General features: G+C 41.4%; 1 protein-coding gene across 1 annotated transcript in view; it reads right to left on the bottom strand.

Moving 5' to 3' along the window:
• Window positions 1–4,171: 4,171 nt before the first annotated feature.
• The window catches only part of LOC109873136 (metabotropic glutamate receptor 2), a 67,577-nt gene continuing 46,773 nt past the window's right edge, over window positions 4,172–24,975 (bottom strand). The window contains exons 3-6 of the mRNA XM_020464735.2: window positions 21,028–21,868; window positions 12,227–13,290; window positions 4,939–5,116; window positions 4,172–4,617 (exon numbers count right to left, since the gene is read on the bottom strand). Of these exons, the coding sequence (XP_020320324.2) occupies window positions 4,544–4,617; window positions 4,939–5,116; window positions 12,227–13,290; window positions 21,028–21,868 (2,157 nt within the window). The 3' untranslated portion in view covers window positions 4,172–4,543. The remainder of the gene's footprint in view (window positions 4,618–4,938; window positions 5,117–12,226; window positions 13,291–21,027; window positions 21,869–24,975) is intronic.

The following is a 24,975-nucleotide window of genomic DNA, read 5'->3' as shown; positions in this document are numbered from 1 at the left end:
TTCTCCCACCATCACAGAGGAACTCTGAAGCTCTGGTAGAGTGACCATCGGGCTCTTGGTCACCTCCCTGACCAAGGCCCTTGTTCCCCGATTGCTCAGTTTGGCCGGGCGGTCAAATCTTAGCCAGCTCTCCAAACTTCTTTCATTTAAGAATGAGGGAGGCCACTGTGTTCTTGGGGATCTTCAGTGCTGCAATATTTTGGGTACAATTCCACAGATCTGTGCCTTGACACAATCCTGTCTTGGAGCTCTACGGACAATTCCTTCGACCTCATGGATTGGTTTTTGGTCTGACATGCACTGTAAACTGTGGGACCTTATATAGACAGGTGTGTGCCTTTCCAAATCATGTCCAATCAATTGAATTTACCACAGGTGGACTCCAATCAAGTTATAGAATCATCTCAAGCATGATCAATGGAAACACACAGCTAAGAAAACACAGGATTGGCTTCGGGACAGGTCTTGGAATGTCCTTGAGTGTCTCTCTGGAGAGACCTGAAAATAGCTGTGCAGCGACGCTTCCCATCCAACCTGACGGAGCTTGACAGGATCTGCAGAGAAGAATGGGAGAAACTCTCCAAATAAAGTTGTGCCAAGCTTGTAGGGTCATACCCAAGAAGATGCGAGGCTATAATAGCTGCAAAAGGTGCTTCAACAAGTACTGAGTAAAGGGTCTGAATACTTATGTAAATGTATTATTTCATTTATTTATTTTTATACGTTGCAAAAATAAATAAATAAACAGTTTTTGCTTCTTCATTTTGGGGTATAGAGTGTGGCTAGATGAGCAAAATGTTGTTTTTTAAAAATCAATTTTAGAATAAGGCTGTAACATAATAAAATGTGAATAAAGTCAAGAGGTCTGAATACTGTCCAAATGCCCTATAACGCAGGGGTAGAACCTCACCATAATTAGCAGAGTTGCTGATCTCCGAGGCAAAGTAGATGCCCCTGCCTGCGCAGCCCTGGGGCATGAAGTGACTATATAGGCCACCGTTCAAGATGACCGCAACCATTGCCAAGTTGGTGCCGTGCCACAGCAGACGCCGGTTCTCCAGGTTGTCATTCTCCCTGAACCGCTCCGCCTGGCGAAAACAATGCCCACACACAGATATGCAGATAGGAGAACAGAATCCTTGACCTAACGCACTATAATAGCCAAAAAAGCCTAAAAAAATGTATTCTCAACATCATTACAATAATCAAGCTCACAACAAATAAGTAATGAATCAATACAAATTCATTCTGTATTACATGCTAACATTATTTTGGTGAAGTAGTGTCATGTGTTACTCACCTCAGTCTCACTCTCTACCTCCCAGACATCTATAATCTTTGGCTGGCTGTGGCTATGTGCAGTGGCTTTCAGGTATTTCTCAATTACATTTAAATTAGACAAGAATGGAAGCTCAACATTTACTTTCGAATACAGAGAAGAATATTGTATATAATTTTGTCTCAGTAAATAGTCCCCTATAATGCATTTACAGTGGGGCAAAAAAGTATTTAGTCAGCCACCAATTGTGCAAGTTCTCCCACTTAAAAAGATGAGAGAGGCCTGTAATTTTCATCATAGGTACACTTCAACTATGACAGGCAAAATGAGAAGAAAAAAATCCAGAAAATCACATTGTAGGATTTTTAATGAATTTATTTGCAAATTATGGTGGAAAATAAGTATTTGGTCACCTACAAACAAGCAAGATTTCTGGCTCTCACAGACCTGTAACTTCTGTTTTAAGAGGCTCCTCTGTCCTCCACTCGTTACCTGTATTAATGGCACCTGTTTGAACTTGTTATCAGTATAAAAGACACCTGTCCACAACCTCAAACAGTCACACTGGTTCCACCATTGGGATGCCAGGACCAAGAAGAACTTGGACTAGTCTGAGGGGTGGGAGTGCCAAGAGACCTGAGGTGGCAGAGCGGAGTGCTCGGGTTGGGGTGTAGGGTTTGAACATAGCCTGAAGGTAGGGAGGGGTTTTGCTCTCTTACAAAGTGCCTGTATATTGTATTTCTAGGCTACCTCACCAGTAACTCTATATTTTATTTTATTAAAGTTAGTCCTGATGTCAAAAAGCATAAATGATACCCTCCTCTTGGAAATGTTGCACATGTAGGAAATTGCAGTTGTCCTTCTAGAATATAAGGGTTGACATGATAAAGGCTATATTAGTGCTTTAAAAAACCTGTTTTATATTTTTGATTGAGAGGGACTGGCTGGTAGTAGAGGAATAGAGGTCTGGGCCTCAGTCCCATCCACATGTCTCTGTGGTAGGCTTGGCTACACCCCATTACTCCAACACTGAATGACTCATTCAGCTTGTCAGAAATGGATCAGCCTTGTGAGGAGCCAACTACTCATCAGTTTTATGAAAAATAGAATAGGCTGTCATATTAGGCCATAATGAAGTGTGCATGGTCTGTGTTGAACCTAGCCATTACAACACATGGCCTCATCTATGGCACATTAGATTGTGTTAATCGTCTGTTCTTTATCTGGGATTAATATAATGTAGGTACTGTCTGGGATTTTACCAGTTAAATGTATCAGCATCAATAATGTCATATCACTCAAATTAGAATCGTAATTTGTGACAACAATCATGTAAATGTAGTAGATGTACCAGCTGGATTTTGCCTTTGTGGAGAAAGTTCACTTCATGCCCACACGATGGCAGTGTTGAATCATGGTTGTGGTCAATCGTTCTAAGAAGAATCTGTCTCGTTCTCTTTCGACTCTTCCGCAGTACAACTTTTGTTTGGTGTATTTTCAAAGGCACCTGCAGAGGATTTTCTCTCATATAAAGTAATGTAGATGCTCCAGCTAATTTTCACTGAGAGGCTGTGGTCTGTTTGGCCTGCATGCTTTGCAGATGGTGAATTAAATAGACAAATATTTGGCAGCTTCCCATTTACTGTACACTTACCAACTTACACTGAATGTACAAAACATGAACACCTTCCTAATATTGAGTTGCATCCCCCTTTTGCCCTCAGAACAGCCTCGATTTGCCAGGGCATGGAGTCAAGATGGTGTCAAAAGCGTTCCACAAGGATGCTAGTCCATTTTGAATCCATTGCTTCCCAAGATGGCTGGATGTCCTTTTAGGTGGTAGACCATTCTTGATACACACGGAAAACTGTTGACAATGAAGAACCCAGCAGCGTTGCAATTCTTGACACAAACCGGTGCGCCTGGCACCTACCACTCAAAGGCACGTACATCTTTTGTCTCACCCATTCGCCCTCTGAATGGCACACATACACAATCCATGTCTCAATTGTCTCTAGGCTTAAAAATCCTTCTTTAACCTGTCTCTTCCCTTTAATTTACACTGATTGAAGTGGATTTAATAAGTGAGGGATCAATAAGGGATCAATACTTTCACCTGGGATACACCTGGTCAGTCTGTCTTGGAAATAGCATGTGTCCTCAATGTTTTAACACTCCGTGAAACTAAAGTGAGGAATTGCACAAGCAAATATTATTTTATATGGCGATTGTATGATAAATATTTGAATCACATATTGCATACAGTAATATTTGCTTATGCTTCTCGTCTCAAGGGGATTTGCATTATTTCTCCTGACGTTAGAGTTTAGAGTTATAATGTTAGAGCATTCAAGAGTTGAAGAGGCTCATTACGTGGCAAATGGAGGTGGGTCAAGGTATGCCACTGGGAATTAAGGTACGCTTTGTCTGGCTGGGAGTGGCATTTGTAAGCTGCTGGTATATTTTTATCAGTAATGGGTTCCTGTGATGTGGCTATGCCAGTTATCAGGCCGCCTGAAAATGCCACGGTGTTAAATACTTGAAAATGCCAACTGTTGATGTAGTTTGAGTTTGAAGTTCTTGGAGGTGTTTCTGAGGGTTACTCATGCCGAGGCTCCAGGGTGATACAATTCTGTAATGACATTCATTTCATTCACCTTTCCCCAAATGCTCTGTGGGATTCAAGAGCAGCGGTAACACGTAGGAGAATGGTTTCTATGTAACATAATACTTGAACTAAAACACACACACTAGCGTTTGATCACCTCCTTGGTGACTGTGTTCAGTAATGTGTCTTCTGATTGAATGACAGTTTAACTACAACACCTTTTGTTTCAGCCAGACAGCCTGTGTATGAGAGTTATAAAATATTCAACACATCTGTAGTTTTCATATTAATTTTAAAAAAACTTTTATTTACATAAATTACAAGAAAGCACAAACTGGTTCACCAAAATCTACATTAAAAACATCTTGTATATATTACATTTAACAGATTTACTATAATTTACTCTGTCTGAAGTAAAATCTTCAATAAAAAGAAGGGCTATAATACTGAATCTTTGACATCTCTTTTTAAAATCGCTACCAGTCAGAGAATGAAAACAGAATCGGGACATTGTACTCACAGCACTAAGAGGATAACAAAATCTGGACAATCTTCTGTGTGACCTCTTTATTATCTGAAACAGCTGATTCTTGACTAGTGGTTATAGAAGTGTATACAATGGCAGCAGAGGAACATGAGGCTCAGTCTGTCAGTCTTCACAAAGATGAAGTCGTGGAGTCCACCACTTCTCGACCATTACACACCGTTGGTACAATATTGGAGGCTGAAGCTGCAGAAAGAGAATAGACCATTTTCTACAACACTTCTATCAGATTACAATCCACTGGCAGTCAGATTAGAGGTTAAAGAAGAAGATGGAGTAGAAAAGAACACCTCATTCTAAACTATAGAGACGCTGGTCTGACAGCTCACCACAGGAGTGTTCTCAAGTGACGTGCTGTATCACGCAATGTGTTGAAACATCTCAGTGATTAATAATGATTAATAATGATAATGTAAAATTACATTAACGACCACGATGGAAATAATAATGATGATGATGGTAATGCTGATGATGACGGTTGTGTTCGCCTGCCGGCGGGGTTTGTACCTTGAGAGAAGCTGGATCCGGGGCCGGTGGTGACGCCGAAGCGGGTGGTGGCCACCCGGAGCGAGGTAACATTCTTCTGGGGCTGGAACAGGATGATGTGGGTCTTAGGAGCGAAGAGGCAGCCCAGCACCACCGAGCCACTCAGACTGACAGAGATGCACATGGTGGTGGTTTGCACCTGAAGGGGGAGAGGGATAAATAGAGATGATGGGACCAGAGACAGCGATTACTCATCTGATAAAGCCAGTACATACCATATTACGGACAGGGTTGGGGAGTAATTGATTACATGTAATCTGATTACAAGAAAACTAACTCCAATCAGTACTTTTGTAAACCTAGATGATTGCTTCTTGGATACCTATACATTTCCCAATGACATTCAATTCAGCAATAAAAAAAGGAGCACGTTTAAGTTTGTTCCGCCTGAGCAAGTCTGACCCCTAATCAAAGGGCTACCCAGACCCCTCTTTATGCTGCTGCTACTCTCTGTTTATTATCTATGCATAGTCACTTTAACTCTACCTACATGTACATATTACCTCGACTAACCGGTGCACATTGACTCTGTACCGGTACCCCCTGTATATAGCCTCGCTATTGTTATTTTACTGCTGCTGTTGAATTATTTGTTACTTTTATTTTAAATTTTTTACTTAGCTATTTTTTACTTAACTCTTATTTCTCTTAAAACTGCATAGTTGGTTAGGGGCTTGTAAGTAAACATTTTACTGTAATGTCTACACCTGTTGTATTCGGTGCATGTGACAAATAACATTTTATTTTATTTGACCACAAGTCAGAGACCACTATGATGGCACAGCAAATGCGTTTGATGGATAATTTGTTTTCTTCTAATGCCTTTTAAGAGAAAAGCAATCCCCCAAAAATCCGATTATGTTACTGATACAAATTTTGGACAGGTAACTAGTAATTGTAGTGGATTACATTTAGAAATAACCTACCTACCCAACCCTGATTACGGAACACAACACACCATGGAGACTGAGGAATGTCAAAAAGCAAGCAGATAGTAAGCAGACAATCTCAGGAAATAGGTTACATGTGTGCCTGTGTGGTGCTACCAGCAGTATCTGAGAGGAGAGGGGTGTGAGTGAGTGAGCTGTTCGCCTGTCAGTCCCTCAAATCATCCTAACCCCCCCCCCCCGTCCCCCCGTGCCCCCCCCCCGTCATCTCCTTCCATCCGCCCACATGCAGTTGTGTGTCATCAGCCAGTCCTTTTATATACAGCCAAGCTTTGTTTTTGTCTCTTCCCAGATTACTGTTTCGTTATAGTGCAGTGCTGCATGGTGGGTGGGTGCATCTTACCAGTCTGCCATCCACACACTTCCAAGGTGTCTGTCCATGTCTCCCTGAATACTAATATCAGCATTAGAATGAGCTGGGCTGGCAGGCAGAGAGCACCCAGCGGTGGACATGCTGTTCAAGCTGTGCTGTGGCCGTTCACTCACTGCTGTCACTGAATGCAAATTCACCATAACATGACACAAGTGAATCTTTGAGTTGTATAGTTCAATTTGAAATAAATAATTGATTTGTTGACCGTCTCAACTATCAGTCCCTTTGTTGAGCTATACATTATGTTAAAAAGTGAATCCATTGGTTTAAATCTGGTTTATAATACAACTAAATGGTGGTAAACGGATGTCATCCTCATGTAAATAGCTGGATATTATCAAATAGCACACAGGTCCTATATCCCACACTTTTTATTCAAAAATAGTTTTAATAACACGACAATACTACATAATAAAGTGTTAAGCAAATATATTTCTTAGGAAGAGCTGAGAGATGAGAATCTGTCTTTTCAGTGTGGGATTGAATTGTTCATTATGAAAACTGACATACAGTAGATACAGATTGTTGTAAGTACTTTCGATAAGACTTTTAGATACAACCCACTGGGCACAGACGTCAATTCAACGTCTATTCTCCATTGGTTCAACAAAACGTCATTGAATTGACATGGAAACAACATTGATTCAACCAGTGTGTGCCCAGTGGGAAATGTCTGTTTTTAAAAAGCTGTGTAGCCTGTGGTAGCCATACACACTGTCTATTCAGGTGTGGTTTTCCACCTAGAGGAAGCCAGCACAGGAAGAGTGAGCTCATCCTACATTTTCAGCCTGGTAACAGGATGTGAAGGTAGAGCATGAATGGATGATTTTAGTGTTTCTGTTGGATTGTAGAATATGAGTATATGAAATCAATGTCACCAATAAAACCTAAAGATACAAGTAACTGTCAAAATACAGTATTCAATTGGGTTGAGATCTGGTGGCTGAAACACACACACACACTTTAAACCCTATATGGTCATTTGAGACCCCTTTTTCAAAGTCAATGAGATCTTTTCTTCTAGCCATGGTAGCCAAAATATTGGGCAACTGCACAATTTTATACATGACAATAAGGATGATAGGATGTTAATTGCATAATTAACTCAGGAACAAGGCGGTATGTTCCGGTAAGGCGTCCAGGCAAAAGACACAGTGGGGGCGTACCAGTAAAACATGAACCTATCACAATAATTCAAACAAAATGTTAAGAGAACTGTAGGATATTACACCATTATTAATCATTACCTCATATCATGAAACATTTGCGAATGGACTTGAAAACATTTGGTATAGACTACATTCCAAAATGCGATGTGGTTAGACAAAAAAAAAGACATTTTGCAAAGGCAGGGATGAGTGGCCAACACTGAGACGCGTGTTGATGCATAAATTCTTCCCTCCTGTCAAATGTCATTACACTTTTTGGTGTTTTGTGTAACAAATGTCTCTTTCCATTCACCACTGTTTGGAGGTTGTAGATATGTTGCGAGTGGATGAACGTGCAATGGTAGCCTAGTAAAGGAGCCCTTAAAATGATTGTTTGACAATCAGATAAAAACATCATGACTGGTTGTGTTTATGCCACAATAAAAGATGAACAAATTTGAGATAAATATGCTTTTTTGTGTATATGGAACATTTCTGGGTTCATGAAACGTGGGACCAACACTTTACATGTTGCATTTATATTTTATTCAGTGTACTTTGTATCCCTCATTTACTCAAGTGTTTCCTTTATTTTGGCAGTTACCTGTACATCTGATCGTTGTACAACCATGTACAAGCCGAGATGCAGAGATTTGTAACAGCGTGGAGTAAGATAGCTGATGATGCCTTTGATTTGTTGAACCACATTTTTGGCATCCATGATTTAAAAGAAATCTTGAGGAATCAAATGTAGATACTTCTGATCTATGGGTTACATGAAACACGGGCACTCTTAGCCTTTGGATATGACTGATGTTTCATCACCTTTGTTAACCTATGTCACAGAGGTTAGAGAAAAAGCTGCTTGTCCCCTTCAGGTATGACATCTTTAATATTTCATTTGGTAATCATGTTGTAATTCATGCCTCAGTACACCATATTTTGCCTGCTTAAACATTTCATGGATGACATAATATGCAAATTACTGTTTGATTATTCAAGCAGAGATTTCTGAAATCTCAGGGTGTGAGGACAACCATCTCATAGCAAGAGTGTAGCAGAAAGAACACAGCACAGTGACACAGTGGCTTGCGAAAGTATTCACCCCTATTGGCATTTTTCATATTTTTTTGCCTTACAACCTTGAATTAAAATGTACTTTTGGGGGGTTTGTATCATTTGATTTACACAACATGCCTACCACTTTGAAGATGTCAATTTTATTTATTTATTGTGAAGCAAACAAGAAATAAGACAAAAAAACTGAAAACTTGAGTGTGCATAACTATTCACCCCCCCCCCCCCCCCCCTCTGGGATTTTTGCCCATTCTTCAAGTAGGATGGGTTCTGCTGGTGTACAGCAATCTGTATTGGATTAAGGTCTGGGCTTTGACTAGGCCATTCCAAGACATTTAAATGTTTCCCCTTAAACCTCTCGAGTGTTGCTTTAGCAATATGCTTAGGGTATTGTACTGCTGGAAGGTGAACCTCTGTCCCAGTCTCAAATCTCTGGAAGACTGAAACAGGTTTCCCTCAAGAATTTCCCTGTATTCAGCGCCAACCATCAATCCTTCTATTCTGACCAGTTTTCCCAGTCCCTGCCAATGAAAAACATCCCCACAGCATGATTGATGCTGCCACCACCATGCTTCACTGTGGGGATTCTGTTCTCGGGGTGATGAGAGGTGTTGGGTTTGCGCCAGACGTAGCGTTTTCCTTGATGGACAAAAATATAAATTTTAATCTCATCTGACCAGAGTACCTTCTTCCATATGTTTGGGGAGTCTCCCATATGCCTTTTGGCGAATACCAAACGTGTTCGCTTATTTTTTCTTTAAGCAATGACTTTTTTTGGCCACTCTATCGTGAAGCCCAGCTCTGTGGAGTGAATGGCCTAAAGTGGTCCTATGGACAGATACTCCCATCTCTACTGTGGAGCTTTGCTGCTCCTTCAGGATTATCTTTGGTCTCTTTGTTGCCTCTCTGATTAATGCCCTTCTTGCCTGGTCCATGAGTTTTGGTGGGCAGCCCTTTGTTGTGTTTGTTTGTTGTGGTGCCATATTCTTTCAATTTTTTATAATGGATTTAATGGTGCTCCGTGGGATGTTCAAAGTTTCAGATATTTTTTATAACCCAACCCTGATCTGTACTTCTCCACAACTTTGTCCCTGACCTGTTTAGAGAGCTCCTTGGCCTTCATGGTGCCGTTAGCTTGGTAGTGCCCCTTGCTTAGTGGTGCTGCAGACTCTGGGGCCTTTTGGAACAGCTGTAATACAGTGGGGCAAAAAAGTATTTAGTCAGCCACCAATTGTGCAAGTTCTCCCACTTAAAAAGATGAGAGAGGCCTGTAATTTTCATCATAGGCCTGTAAATAGGTACACTTTAACTATGACAGACAAAATGAGAAAAGAAATCCAGAAAATCACATTGTAGGATTTTTTATGAATTTATTTGTAAATTATGGTGGAAAATAAGTATTTGGTCACCTACAAACAAGCAAGATTTCTGGCTCTCACAGACCTGTAACTTCTTCTTTAAGAGGCTCCTCTGTCCTCCACTCGTTACCTGTATTAATGGCACCTGTTTGAACTTGTTATCAGTATAAAAGACACCTGTCCACAACCTCAAACAGTCACACTCCAAACTCCACTATGGCCAAGCCCAAGGGGCTGTCAAAGGACACCAGAAACAAAATTGTAGACCTGCACCAGGCTGGGAAGACTGAATCTGCAATAGGTAAGCAGCTAAATACTTTTTTGCGCCACTGTATACTGAGTTCATGTGACACTTAGATTGTACACAGGTGGACTTTATTTAACTAATTATGTGAGTTCTGAAGGTAATTGGTTGCACCAGATCTTATTTAGAGGCTTGAATGCACATGCACACACCACTTTTCCAATTTTTGTTTTTTAGAATTTTTTGAAACAAGTTATTTTTTTAATTTCACTTCACCAATTTGGACTATTTTGTTTATGTCCATTACATGAAATCCAAATAAAAATCCATTTAAATTACAGGTTGTAATACAGCAAAATAGGAAAAATGCCAAGGGGGTTGAATACTTTTGCAAGGCACTGTATATCCCTCACAGCAGACAAAACAAATCACATGAGCCACTGTTTCAGTTCAGTTGCACCAGAGATAATCAGAGTGGTCAGATTAGTTATCTGTGTTGATCTGACACTCTGTTCTGTCCGTGTCCCACTCTTTCCCCTCCCCCTTCTGCCATGAGGTAGGGTCCCTCTGAAGCCCTGGGAGACATACCATAATCCCAGCGCACGGGACACAGCTGGGACTCAACGTCCTGCTCTTTCACACTCCATTCCACACAACTACGCACAGGGATGTTCTGTCCCACCTCCAGACCTCATGCTCTCCAGCCTGCCCATCTGTGTCTTCAGAGGTATAGGGTCACCAGGGGACCTCTCTCTGCCTCTCTCCCCAGCTCCAGTCCACAGAGGGATCCCAGAGGGAACCAAACACCACAGAGCTCAGTATGTCTTTCTGGAACGCTCTCTCTCCGTCATCAGATCTTTTGGTTCAAGACTTAACAATCCAAGTATGATTAGGTCACTTGGCCACAGAAATATTTTTCAGGCTGTTATGCTTTTTGCTCTGCTGTCCACACACCACTTGTGTAAAGTATACACATACAATATTAACGCAATGTTGGAGAGCATTACTTAATAAATCCATTGACTAATCGTTTGCTCTATGCTAATTGTCATTCAGTAGCTGATTTCAAGTGTGTTTTCAGTCCAAATCCATCCCACCTATTAAAACATATATGATATGATCTCCTCTGAGCCTTTGTTCTCATCTGGAGCAGATTTTTCAGCCACATGAAAAGAGAGCTGCTGCTTTTATCAAAGTTGAAGAGAAGTGTTCAAAGGGATTTGATATGTCTCATCTCAACTCGCAGGTGCTTTAGAAAAGATTCAATGTGCCAAACTCACATTCCCTGACTTATGACTATTAGGACACAGGAAAAACACAAGTAGAATTAACATCAAAGGGATCCATTTTGTGTGTCTTCAACCTCAGCTTGTAAAGTAGATATATGTTAGGCAGTGTGTTGATGTTGTGGTGTTATTCTTTGGAAAAGCAGTGACTATTTATACCAGAATAACAACATTTCTGGGCTCTATTCAGACTTGAGATAGGTTGACTTAACAAGGACTTGAGTCTTTTATGTTTTACTTAAATCCATATTTTATTGACGTAGCCCTTTAACACTCATACCCGTATAAGGGTTTAACTGACAGACATTCTGAACTTGAGCACCGTGCGTGACAAGAAGTTGCCCACATTCCGGTAATTGGGCAACATTTGCAAATGTTTTGTTTTCTGAGTGAGGGAAACGTTGTAAATTAAGATGACTCAATGTATTTTGAAAGATGAGATATTGAGGATTATAATAAATACAGCTTTGATGTCATACAAACAAGCCAAACACCCGTGAGTCCAAATGTGAACTTCACATCTCCAAATCATAAAACACATGTAATATCAGTGTCAACATCTATGATCACTGTGTTTGATGTGCAGTTACAAGATAACATGACGTCATACCCCGGGTTGTTCTGGACAGAATGAACAGATGTTCCTATTAACTCCAAACTGTTCCCTTTCAATTGCTATCATACTTATGTATTTTCATATTCATTATGTAAGAAACATTTCAATTTGGCCCTATCCATATATATGCCAATTCCCATGACTGTAAAGAGTTCTACATATCTCAAGTCTGAATCTGGCCCATAGAGTTGGTAACTCACCCTGTAGTCGCTGGCCGTGACGTAGAAGATGGGCTGGAAGGCCAGCCAGATGATACAGGTGGTGTACATGGTGAACCCAATGAACTTGGCCTCGTTGAAGTTCTCTGGACACTTCCTGGTCTTGAAGGCGTACACGGTGCAGAGGATGATGAGGATGCAGTTGTAGGTGAGGGACATGAGCATGCTGGAGTCTTTGCTGTTGCACTTGAGGGTAACTATGTCCCTCCTCTCTGGGCTCACCTCCTTCCTGACCCCCGGGGTCTCCACCAGCAGCCAGACCACCACCACCACCAGTTGGCAAGAGATCAGACCCCCACAGATGGCCACCTGGGAGGCAGGGCTGATGAACCTCGGCCGCTGGGCTCCATCCTTCACTCCGCTGAAGATGCGTGCGATGCGGTTGGTCTTGGTGAGGAGCGCTGAGTAGCAAACAGCGAAGGAGGTGCCCAGGCCAAGTCGACGTAGGGTACACACAGCCATGGAGGGCTTTGCGATATAGATGAAAGTCATGCTGTAGCACATCAGAACACCCAGCAGGAGAATGTAGGACACTTCCCGTCCACTGGCCTTCACCACGGGGGTGTCGTTGTGCTTGAGGAAGAGGCCAATGATGAAGAGTGTACACATCATGCCCAGGCAGGAGATGGTAACCGGGCCTATAGCCCAGGCATCCTCCCAGCGGATGTACTCCTCAGGCAGGTTGTAGCAGCCCGTCAAGTTGGCCAGGGGCCATTCGCCAAACTTGCAGTCGGCGCAGGTGAACTCATCCATCAGGTACTGGTAGGACTGGCAAGGGATGCAGATCCAGCAGCACACGTCTCCAGGCTGCATGCTTTTCACCTCGTTCTTCCTGCAGGGGTCACTACACTGGGAGGTGGGTACAGCATGACCCTCCCAGGGGATCTGGCTGGTGTTGAAGGTCAGACTCTGGGCCCAGTAGCCCACCTTATGGTAGACGTAGCGCCCGTCCTCTTTGTGGTAGTGGAATATGTTGTAGCGGCCCAGGCTGTCTCCAAAGGCATCGAACCTCACCATGTTCTCTGTGTCTGCTGGACGGAATGGAGCTGAAAGAGAAGTTGTGAAAGAGAAGACCATGGACGTGTTATGATAGTTGAAAGTCAAATAAGCAAATTAATGTCTATCCATAACAATACATGATCAACCCTTTGAACTCTGACTAAGATTGGTATTTTGAATTAATTGTGTTTTTCTTTCCTAGCATTATGTGTACAATGAACCAAGGATCTTGGCGTCGACATGTTTTGATGGAATGAGCTTGTTTCTGCTTCATCACTTCACCTCTCTGTATCTCCCCTCTGACATTCCATTCCTTCCACATGGGATTGAACAGTAGCTGATGCATCGGGGACACAGGTGCAAACCCAGCATTTACATAATTGAAGCCAGAAGGTTGACTCTGTTTTCTTTGACACAGGTTTATTGCACTTGAATGTGAATGCGATTCAGAAGTCTGTTTTACTATTCAGGTGCCAAAAACTATGGGTTTACAGCAGATTATTCCATGGCATTGTTGAATACTCGTTTCTTATTGGCTTGAAGGGAATGATTTCCCTATAACGCATAGCATATTGCCATGGTAGAATTCAATGGCTATAATTCATTCTTACATGTTTTGTTTGAATTGCTTTATAAAGCAAAAGTCGATTTCAAAACATTATTGGTATTGTTGAATTTGATTTTCGTAATAGCAAGCTAGGACTAATGGTTGTTTAGCTAAACAAGCACATCTGTTTGTTTAGTTACCACAGCAACTACTGTAGCGATCTAGTCACAAGGCTATATACAGGGGGAACTGGTACTGAGTCAATGTGCGAGGCTACAGGTTAGTCAAGGTAATTGAGTAAATATGTACATGTATGTAGGGGTAAAGTGACTATGCATAGATAATAGATAACAAACATTAGCAGCAACATAAAAAGGGGGGGTCAATGCAAATAGTCCAGGTAGCAATTTGATTAACTGTTTAAGCCTTTTGGACCTTGACTTGGCGCTCCGGTACCGCTGACCATGCGGTAGCAGAGAGAACAGTCTATGACTAGGGCGGCTGGAGTCTTTGGCAATTTTTAGGGCCTTCCTCTGACACCTCATGTTATAGTGGTCCTGGATGGCGGGAAGCTTGGCCGCAGTGATGTAATGGGCCATACGGACTACCCTCTGTAGCGCCTTGTAGATGGATGCCAAACAGTTGCCATAACAGGCGATGATGCAACCAGGCGGTGATGCTCTCAATGGTGCAGCTGTATAACCTTTTGAGGATCTGAGGACCCATGACAAATCTTTTCAGTCTCCTGAGGGGAAATAGGTGTTGTCGTGCCCTCTTCACGACTGTCTTGGTGTGTTTGGACCATGACAGTTTGTTGGTGATGTGGACACCAAGGAACTTGAAGCTCTCAATCTGCTCCACTACAGCCCTGTTGATGAGAATGGGGGAGTGCTTGGCGTTGAACACATTTCTACTCTAAATGGCCATTTCTAGAGGCAAATGTGTTAAATTATAAAACGGGTTGTTTGGATCCTGATTGGTTGATAGGGGACAACAACTCCCGCAAAATACCATAATTCCACAGTTGCAGGCAGGAAATTAATTAACTTTATCTCCCTCTGGGGAAACTACTATTTGGTTTGCAACAGTTGGGGTTTTTATAAACCTACCAGTCTCCCTCTATGACCTGTGCAACAATGTATCATTTTACAAATGTCATCTCTCCCGTGCGAGTAGGCTAGCCAGCCTAAGATTGAACAATGAACGTGAAACGAATAATTCACAAGGGAAACCGGCGCAGGGCAGCATATATAGGCCTATTGGATATTTATTAAATCCTTATTTATTGAAGTTATTGTCTCTCATCATCATTTAATCTGAGATAGATAGCTACATGCCAATTATATAGCAAAGTCGAATTAATAGAATGATTAGAATGAACGACTGGGTCAAAACATGAGAAAATAACTAACGACCAGCCCGCTTGGGTAGCAACTTCAGAATGCAAAAGTTATCCGATGCGGGCCTGGAGGCAAGGGAAATATCTGTGAGTGGCCATCGGTGTGAGAGCTCACTCAATAGTTATTGGCAGCCCCTAACATGGAGAACATAAAGTGCTGGCGCGCCATTTTAGCTGGCAACGATGTGAGAGGGAAGTCCCATTCTCCGCCAAAGAAGAGGAAATCACTGGCAGTCACTAACCAGTTCCAGGACCATGGAGAGTTCTTCTAATGGCGTGCCATCAACGGAAACTTCACTATTAACGGAAATTTCACTATTCTCCCAGAAATCGCCAGCTAGGTTGGTTAGCTCGGACTCGCCAACCATAAAATTGTTGCCTATGTAGGAATATTGGATATTTATTAAATCATTCTTTATTGTAATTCTTGTCTCTCATCATCATTGCATGTCTGCTAGCTAACTACATGCCAATGATTTGTTTAGCATAGCAACGTCGAATGAATAGAATGATTCGAATGAACGACTGGGTCAAAACATGAGAAAATACAGTATATCCATAAAAATGATGCTGATTCATGATTTCGACTGGTTTAAAAAAGCTGCCAGCCTGTCTGTCTCATCCCGACTCCCGAAACATTCATTACCATAGGACAGCTAGAGATCGAATTTCAATATTGAAACAATGTTGCAAATGTTGGCGAGACAGACAGCAAGGTTATTCAAATCTCCACTGTTGAAAACCAAATGCTAGTCTAGAAGGGAGATCATGTCTAGATGCTTTTCCTGAGTAGATCTAGTATATAAATTGCCTGGCTGATCTGATGAGACAGTGGATTGTGCAGTCAGATGGAACAGAGTAAATAGGCATTTCAACGTCATAGATTTAGCCAGGGAGAATTTGTGGAATTTGTGGAATACGGTTTTAACCAATCAGCATCCGGGATTAGACTCACCCGTAGTATAACACACGACAATCTCTGGGTTCAAGGGCGTTATTGCTTAATTATAGCCATGGTATAAAAGGGATAATTAAATCGGGCTCCATGTGTTCTCTGGAAAGGTCAGTTCCACTCACCTAGCGCGTCATGGAATACACCTTCCACGTTGTTTATTATTTCCCTAGAACGCATAGCCTACTTGTTAATTATCCATTACTTCATCACCCTGGAATAAACAGTTACAATCCCTTTGTACCATGTCAAAAAGATTGAAAATGAATCAATCCATAATGTCTAACTATGGAAAAACTATTTGCAAGCCATGTATAGAAATATCAATGTATTTATTTGATTTTTTTTAGAACCATTCTTAGCTGAATAGGCCCGTTTCTTTTAACTAGAGGAAACAGGGCTTTACTATGGATGAAGGATCATTTATGACCCTGCTGTACTGCCTTCTCCCCACAGATGTCCATACACTTCAGGCCATTGGACGATTGTAGTCTTGTAGTCCAATCTGATGTCTTCTGACAGCAAGATCCCCTGGGGATCCATCTAAAATCCATGAACGAGATGGATTGCTTGGGTAAAGCAACCCTCATGGACTTCAAACCACCCACCATTACTCATGCATGAAAATATTATTGCCTTTTACTCCATCAATACTTTAAGACTACTTACTCAGTCAATGGTTTAGTAGTTAGATAGTCAGAGCATTTGGCTTGGTGGTGTTGTACAGATGTGTTGATGCTATAGGGTTTTAAATAAATGATCTGTTACACTTGCTAACTATCTCTGCTCACCACATGAATGGGAGTGTCGTTGCCTGATGAATGTGTTTATGTACAGTAATTCCTATTTGTGATATCCAGGTTCTGGGCCAAATCACTGTCCTCACACTCCAGGCAGATGAGATGTGTGACAAAAATGAGCCTCAGAGAGTGAGGCTGGACATGGATGTTTCATCTTTGCAAATTGAATCGTTGCAAGCTGTTATCTTCAGCAGTATTATAAACAACAACTTGAATAAGTCATAGCACTGTTCCTATGTTTAGGTAGGAATTTATACAATGGATCTAATTTGATGTAATCAAATTTGTCACCAAGCAGGGCACTCATGGGTAGATTATGATTGCAAGATATCATGCAGTGTAGTTTTAATTTTCAACATTATGTGGTGAGAGGATAATTAGAGAAAAGGATAATATAGATAGACCAAATTAAGTACTAAAAAACCGAGTTGAATACGGTCTATTTGTTCTCTGGCAATAATCTAAAGAGAAATCACATTCTTAGGATACAGTTAGACTACGGAGGTCATGAAATGTTGTCAGCCGCTGGTGATTGTCATGCACATCACTGCAGGTCTCACAGTAATTGACCTTTATTTAACATAAGCACGTTTAGCATCTCCGGCTTCCACACTTAGCGGACCTTTGGAACATGTACAGTTTTAAAAAAGTCTAATAAATCCATTTAATATAGCCTACACTATCACAATAAATCCATGATTTATTTTAGGGAGGTCTAAAGAAGCATTATGGTATGAAGAAAATGTAGCCTATTTCAGAAAAACAGAATAGCATATTCTGAGCCATCAATATGTTAGGCCCTGATCTGGCTATGCCATATAGCTGTAGGCTACACTAGTTCATTAGGCGAGATTTGCTTATAATTCCCAAGGCATTATTTTATATTATTTTATAGTAAGAACAATACAATTGAACATAGCTGAATAACATAGAAAGGATATTTTATCCAAACGATTTACGAAGGAGTGAGCACATGCGGCTATTCTGTGTTGAGTGCTTGACAAAGAAACAGGTCCTCCTACATGCTTCATTTAGAGTTATTCATGCAGATTTAGTTGTGATACAAACGTTCGAATATATTAGAAATCAAAACATATAGACTAAGGCTGCATGATGCAACTCTAATGAAATTGAGTTTCATTAAAGGCAGGCTGCACGCACTTCATCAGTATCTCATTCACAATTTGGCAAGCACTGGATAATTTCTCACCCATCAGACTACTCTCAATTTATTATCTGGTATTTACGTATATCCTACTAATGCTGTATATGTGTGGAATATTTTTTTATTTAGAATGACCCACAAAATAACAGACGTCATCAGTAGCCTGCACTTGAATAGCGAATGGAGGTTACGTTTTAAATATACCAGGTATGCTACACCGTTCGTAAAACAGATTAATGTGCATCATTTATTTATTTTTATTTATTTTTTATTTTTTTGCATTTTCCAATTAAGAACATTCAAAACAAAAGTGAAAAGATATTAGACAACGATAGGACAAAGTGACAGTAACAGACGAGCATAACAAAAAAATAATTATAATTATAATTATATATACAAACATACAATAAGAAAAAAATTATAACGAGACATTGGATCACCTGCCGTAGGCTACATATTATACATTACGTGTGAAACATTATGTGAGGATTATATATATATTCAATCAATGAGATGTGGGGGGAGATTCTCCATATAGTCAATAAAAGGTTGCCAAATTCTGTAAAATGTCTTTAACTTATTCCTCAAGCAGTAAGTGATTTTCTTCAAAGGGATACAACTATTAACTTCCGATAGCCACATTGCAACTGGCAGGGAGGAATCCAATTTCCATTTCAAGGCAATACATTTCTTGGCAATCACTAGCAATATTTCTGTTAGCTTTATAGTATGGCTTTGCCTAAGATTGGTGTTAGTAAAGTTACCCAGTAGACAGACCTCTGGGTCTAAAGGGAATGCAACCCCGTGAATTGAGGATATGGTATCGCATGCCCCCTGCCAGAAACCGTGTAGTTTTAAACACTGCCAAGTGGAATGGAGGAATGTTCCTTCATCTGAGCCACGTCTAAAACATAGGGAGGAGATATCTGGGTTGAACTTGTGCAGCCTAGATGGGGTGATATAGAGCTGATGGAGGAAATTAAACTGGATCAGTCTGTATCTGGAGTTCAATGTGGATGTAACACCATCCCTGCATAGGTCACTCCATAGATCCTCATCAAGATCAATACCCAGATCTTTTTCCCATCTAAGTCGGGGTTTATCTAGCCCAGGCAGTGTTAGTCCTGACATAAGAGCATCGTATATATGGGAAATGGTCTTGAACAGTGGTTGGTCTGCGTGGCAGAGTTGTTCAATAGGTGACATCTTAGGTAGGTTCCATTGTCCCTTGAGAGTCACCCTAATAAAGTTTCGTAGTTGTAGGTAGCTAAAGAAGTCCCTGTTAGGCAAGTGGTATTTCTGTTTCAGCTGATCAAAAGACATAAGAACTCCCTCCTCGTAACAATGTTCCAGAAGAGTGATCCCCCTTATCAGACCATGGTCTAAAGTTACTATTCTGGAAAAACATAGGAATCAATCTATTGTTCCATAAAGGGGCTTTAAGGGAAAGGAATCCCTCTCGTCCGAACAGCTCATGCAGTTTGCACAATGCCAGGACAGAATGTATGATTAAAGGGTTGTCTGTGATGGTTTTTATAGATTTTCTGTCCCATTTGTAAAATAATTCTGCCCCAGTGTCATCATTTACCTCAAGCTTTTCAATGTTCAACCATGAGGGAGAGGGACCATGTGCATAATTTTAAGAATTTAGCGATAAATATAGCTAAACGAGAAAACTGGGATCCTCTTTTAAAAAATGTCCAGACAAAACTCACGCGATTGCGCAATAACTGGGCTTATAAGAACATGTTTCTCTAGGCTCTGTAGGCTATGGGCTCTGGACTCTCCAAAACTTATAGGCTTACAGCCTATGGGCTCTCTAAAACTTATAGGCCTATGGGCTTGGCTACATGATACATGCGACTGATTTGAAAAAGTGCATACACTGTTCCTTGCCTTTTAGACTGCACACACTGGGCATCATTCACAAGTGATAATATTCTCGCCCATCAGACTATTCTCAATTTAATCTGGTCTTTACATATACTACATTTTTTATGTGTGAAATTAGTTTTGATTTAGAAAGGCCATTATCATACATCTTTCGGAACAAGAGTAGTGGAAAAAAGACATGTCATCTGTATGCACTTCAATAGCAAATGGAGGATGCTTTTCTGGTGTTTCATTTTCATGCCAGCCAGGTAGGCTACTCCAGGTGTAAAGCAAAGCAATGTCCTTAATTTTAGGAAGTGTGTGAAATAAATATTGTAAGCCTATAGAAATATGATTGGGTCCTCCTCTTTTTAATAGAGGCCATCAAAACTCTGTTTTCTCACGCAATTGCATAGCCTATAGAAATGTTGTACAACATGGGCTTATAGGAACACATTTCTTTCCATGCATCAACCAGCTATAAGGAGCTGGCTCTCACTGACCAACAGGTGATCATATTCCTCTCAAACTGTGAATGGCAGGGCTCCCATGAAGTGTTTGATTTGATTTTCGATTTCATTTGCATTGATGACAGAGTGATTAGAGGGACAATAGAGTGCAGAGTATTGGCATCGCAGGAGGTTGGTGGCACCTTAATCGGGTTGGACAGGCTCCTGGTAATGGCTGGAGCGTCAAAAGTGGAAAGGTACCAAATATAGCAAACGTATGCTTTCCATGTGTTTCACGCCATTTCATTTGCACCGTTCTGACCATTATTCTGAGCCTTCCTTCCCTCAGCAGCCTGCTGCTGTTTGGTAGGTTACTAATGACCATCAGCATCATTAGAGCGCAGTTACCGTGGCATGACCCAGCGGTCACGTGGAATTTGACTTGGAATTTGACTCGTGACTGCCGGTGTGGCGGTAATATGGTCACGGTAACAATCCTAGATATAGTATTTTTTTAGGATATAGAACATCTAATTTCTCTTTATACAGTATAGTCATGTAGCCTTGTCATAGCCATACACATCAATCTTCTTAACTCACCATCAAACTTGGTCTTGAGAATATACTCCCTGTAGAACCTCCTGCCATTGCCTGGCTTCAGAGCATCACAGACCTTGGTGGTGGAGTTGGGGCACAGTGTCTGCCTCATGTTGTGCAGGGCATGAGCCATGGCATAGACAGCATTCACCACAAACATGATCTTCGACTCCGGCTCAAACAGGCCATCGCGCAGTGAGTGCTTCCCACAGCCCAGGTCATGGAGGCTACACTGGAAACGATTCTCCCAGAACTCCCTGAACCAGGGGTTACGTGTGTTGTTGTAGGGTTTCAGGCCTGTGAAGTACTCAGCAAACTGAAGGATTGGGTAGGAGGCCAGCTCGATGGTGAAGGCCCCATCTGCCACAGCCTCGCTGCCTCTCACCACGCTATCTTGTCTCCCCCAGCCGTCGCTGGCCACCCAGATGAAGGACACGTTCATGCGGTTGGCGGCTACCAGCAGTTCCCGGGCGTCCTCACTGCGTGTGAAGAGGATGACCACCTTGGCGTTGGACTTCTGCTGTAGTGAGCGGATCACCTGGTCGTAGCTGTAGCGGTTCATCGAGCGGCTCACCTTAGCTGAAGTGGCGATGCAGATCTGGCTGGCGCGGGCTTCCTGCTGGAAGGCATCGATACCTGTCTCACCGTAGTCGCCCTCCGATGCCACGGTGGACACGTAGGTCCAATTGAAGTAGCGCAGGATCTCTGCCATGGCCTTGGCCTGATAGAAGTCAGGGGGCACCGTGCGGGCAAAGTAGTCATAGCGGCTCTTGTCACTGAGCTTGGCGCTGGTGGAGGCGTAGCTGATCTGAGGAATCTGGAAAAGACGAAGGAGGTTGGCCACCTGGAGAGGGAGAAAGGTACCATGAGACCATGATCAAGATTTCAACAATACTGTAGGTATTTACTGTACCTAGACTTTACACCGGGGTTCCCCAACTGGCAGCCCACAGGCCAAATTCGGCTCATATTAGTTGCCCCCCTGAGTTCTCAACTAAATCTAGTTGATGATGCCTGCTTTACACCCTCATAATAGTACTGGTAAAGTTTAGTACTATCTGTTAAACATGTATTACAATTCACTGCATTAATGGTATCTCTGATATTTTATTGAATCAAAACAGATATTGCGTGTGGGTCATTTCTTTATAACTCATAATTTTGTAAGTTGATGAAATGAGCCATATCTGATACAGAATACTGTAGTCTCACTAGCATTTTGGCCAACAGGGACAATCAGTCTCACTCCAATCTGTAGCCTCTCATCTCCCTCTGAGTCCCAGCAGTGTATTTCACAAATCTCCTTTCTGCTGATTGTGTGACAACATCCTGGGGATGCCACGGGCTCCAGGGATGCCCACATAGCCTACTACCCAGATATGTCATATCTGATCTACCACACTGTCAACAACATCCACCAATAAAGCCATGCAATATCAGATGATTCATTGGCTTGATATGGAAACACACGATATGAACTACATTTAGATATAGATTCTTTATAGATTCCATTTAACTATAAAGAAATACACAGAAAAAGACAGACACTGTAACGATCGTTGTTGGAAGGATTGGACCAAGGTGCAGGGTGGAAGGCGTTCATCATAGTAATTAATGTAAACCAGCAACAAAACAAATAAAGAGTAACAAAACGAACATGCAACTTTGAAGGGCTAAAAAGCAACAATACAAAATCAAGATCCCACACCAAACAGGTGGGAAAAGGCTGCCTAAATATGATCCCCAATCAGAGACAACGATAGACAGCTGCCTCTGATTGGGAACCATACCAGGCCAACATAGAAATAAAAAAAACTAGAGTACGCACCCTAGTCACACCCTGACCTAACCAAAATAGAGAATAAAAAGGCTCTCTAAGGTCAGGGTGTGACAGACACAGAGAGACAGACAGAAGTGGTTTCTGGTCTGACCATGCCAAAGAATGCCACGCCACATGTATTCTCTTTTAATTCAGGTTCTCACTCTCATAGCATAACATCCTGAATTCCAGCAAACCTTTCCTTTAATGAAATTTGATAGCACATCATGATTTACGTAGGCATTCAATACTTTGTTTGACATTTCATTTGTGCAATTTTAAGATACAAGTCAAGAATAAGAAAATAGATTTCTAGGTGTTATGAAATTATGTTGAAATAGTATGCACGGCCATATATAGAAGATCAGGGTTATTTGACCAAGACCTCTATGAGATATCAAATTCATTCTGTATATCATAATAATTAACGATTATTAAAAAATGTTGCTTGTTGAAAATGCAGCGTAAATGAAGCCAAACATTGGGAGATGTCAAGGGAAATCTGTTGTGATGTGCCTAAATGAGTCTTAATCACAGGACTCTTTATTACGTTTTCTGTTTTGCAGACGCTCTTATCCAGAGCGACTTACAGGAACAATTAGTGTTAAGTGCCTTGCTCAAGGGCACATCGGCATATTTTTCACCCTGTCTGATCTGGGATTCAATCCAGCAACGCTCTTAACCGCTAGGGTACCTACCCTCCTTATTATTCTGAGATCAGAGGGATGAATACCAGATGTGATTTCCTAACTGAGATATTTATTCAAATGAATGCATTAATATTACACAATACATTCTACAATAGCAAAATCAGAAGCAGCTGGAATTGAACCCAAGACCTCAATTGTCCAGATACAAACTAGTCATCCATCTAGACTCTAAACCTCAGAATGTCATATATGGTGATTTATATTGCCACGGTATGCGTCACAGGAATTATTGCTACACTATTACAGTAATATGTAACTAAAATATCTTGTTCTTTAAACAAGAGAAAGTGGCAGTCAAATAATATTCAAAATAGTTCATACGTTTTATGCATGTTGCCATAGAAACTGTTTATAACATATGAGTAGTTGTCTGTTTAATATTTGAAAAGTGTGTTTCCCTGGAGGCTTCCTGCCTGGCTGACTAGAGATTCCCTGACTGGGAGCCCTAGTTATTATTGCCATGAAACATTCTCCAAAAACCTCTCCTTCCCTAACCCACCTCGACAGGCTTTTTAAACACATGTTCAGACAGCTAGCAGCAGCCAGTTCTTTCTCCTAGGAGAATTCGAGGACCAACTTAAGTGCCAACTGACACAAGATTCAGAAAGTACAAAATCTATGTCTAACTTGAATCTAAAAATAGAACTTCCTAGATTAGCACTACCAACTACCTTTACCCACTGGGCACAGAAGTCAATTCAATGTCTATTACAAGTTGGTTCAATGTAATTTCATTCAAATGATGTGGAAACAATGTTGATTCAACATGTGTGTATCTAGTGGGTAGTTTGCTCAACTGTAATGCAACAATGATTTTAATTGGATGCATGTAACCCTGAAATCATTGACAAGCACTGGCGTGTATTCATGGAAGCCAAGGGAAGCCAGGCTTCCCCCCAAAAAATTGACAGAGAAAAAAAGAAAAAAACATAAAATAAAGTATCTTTCGCTTCTCACCTGAGAAAGCATCCGAGCGCGTGAAACAGCGCCCCTCTGTATGTGTAGGCCATCTATCTGATGCTGCCAGGTCCAAAAGAGTATGACATTGTTGTCGCCCGTAGCATTTTTTTGTTTTTACATTTATTTAACTAGGCAAGTCAGTATAACAAATTCTTATTTACAATGACGGCCTACCCCGGAAAAACCCAGACGACGTTGGGCCAATTGTGCGCCGCCCTATGGGACTCCCAATCACGGCCGGATGTGATACAGCCTGATTTGAACCAGGTACTGTAGTGACACCTCTTGCACTGATATGCAGCGCCTTAGATCGCTGCAACCATTCGGGAGTATTGAACGCAAGGAAAGGGAGCATTTGGCCACCCTTGATAAAAAAATAAAAATAGTAATAGCCAATCAGTGTTGAGCTAAACTGATTGAGCTCAACTGTGAATGGTCCTGGCGCACCAAAAGAAAGTCGGG

The sequence above is a fragment of the Oncorhynchus kisutch genome, linkage group LG1 (genome assembly GCF_002021735.2).
Source record: "Oncorhynchus kisutch isolate 150728-3 linkage group LG1, Okis_V2, whole genome shotgun sequence".
Lineage (NCBI taxonomy): Eukaryota > Metazoa > Chordata > Actinopteri > Salmoniformes > Salmonidae > Oncorhynchus > Oncorhynchus kisutch.
This window is presented reverse-complemented; position numbering and strand designations above follow the sequence as displayed.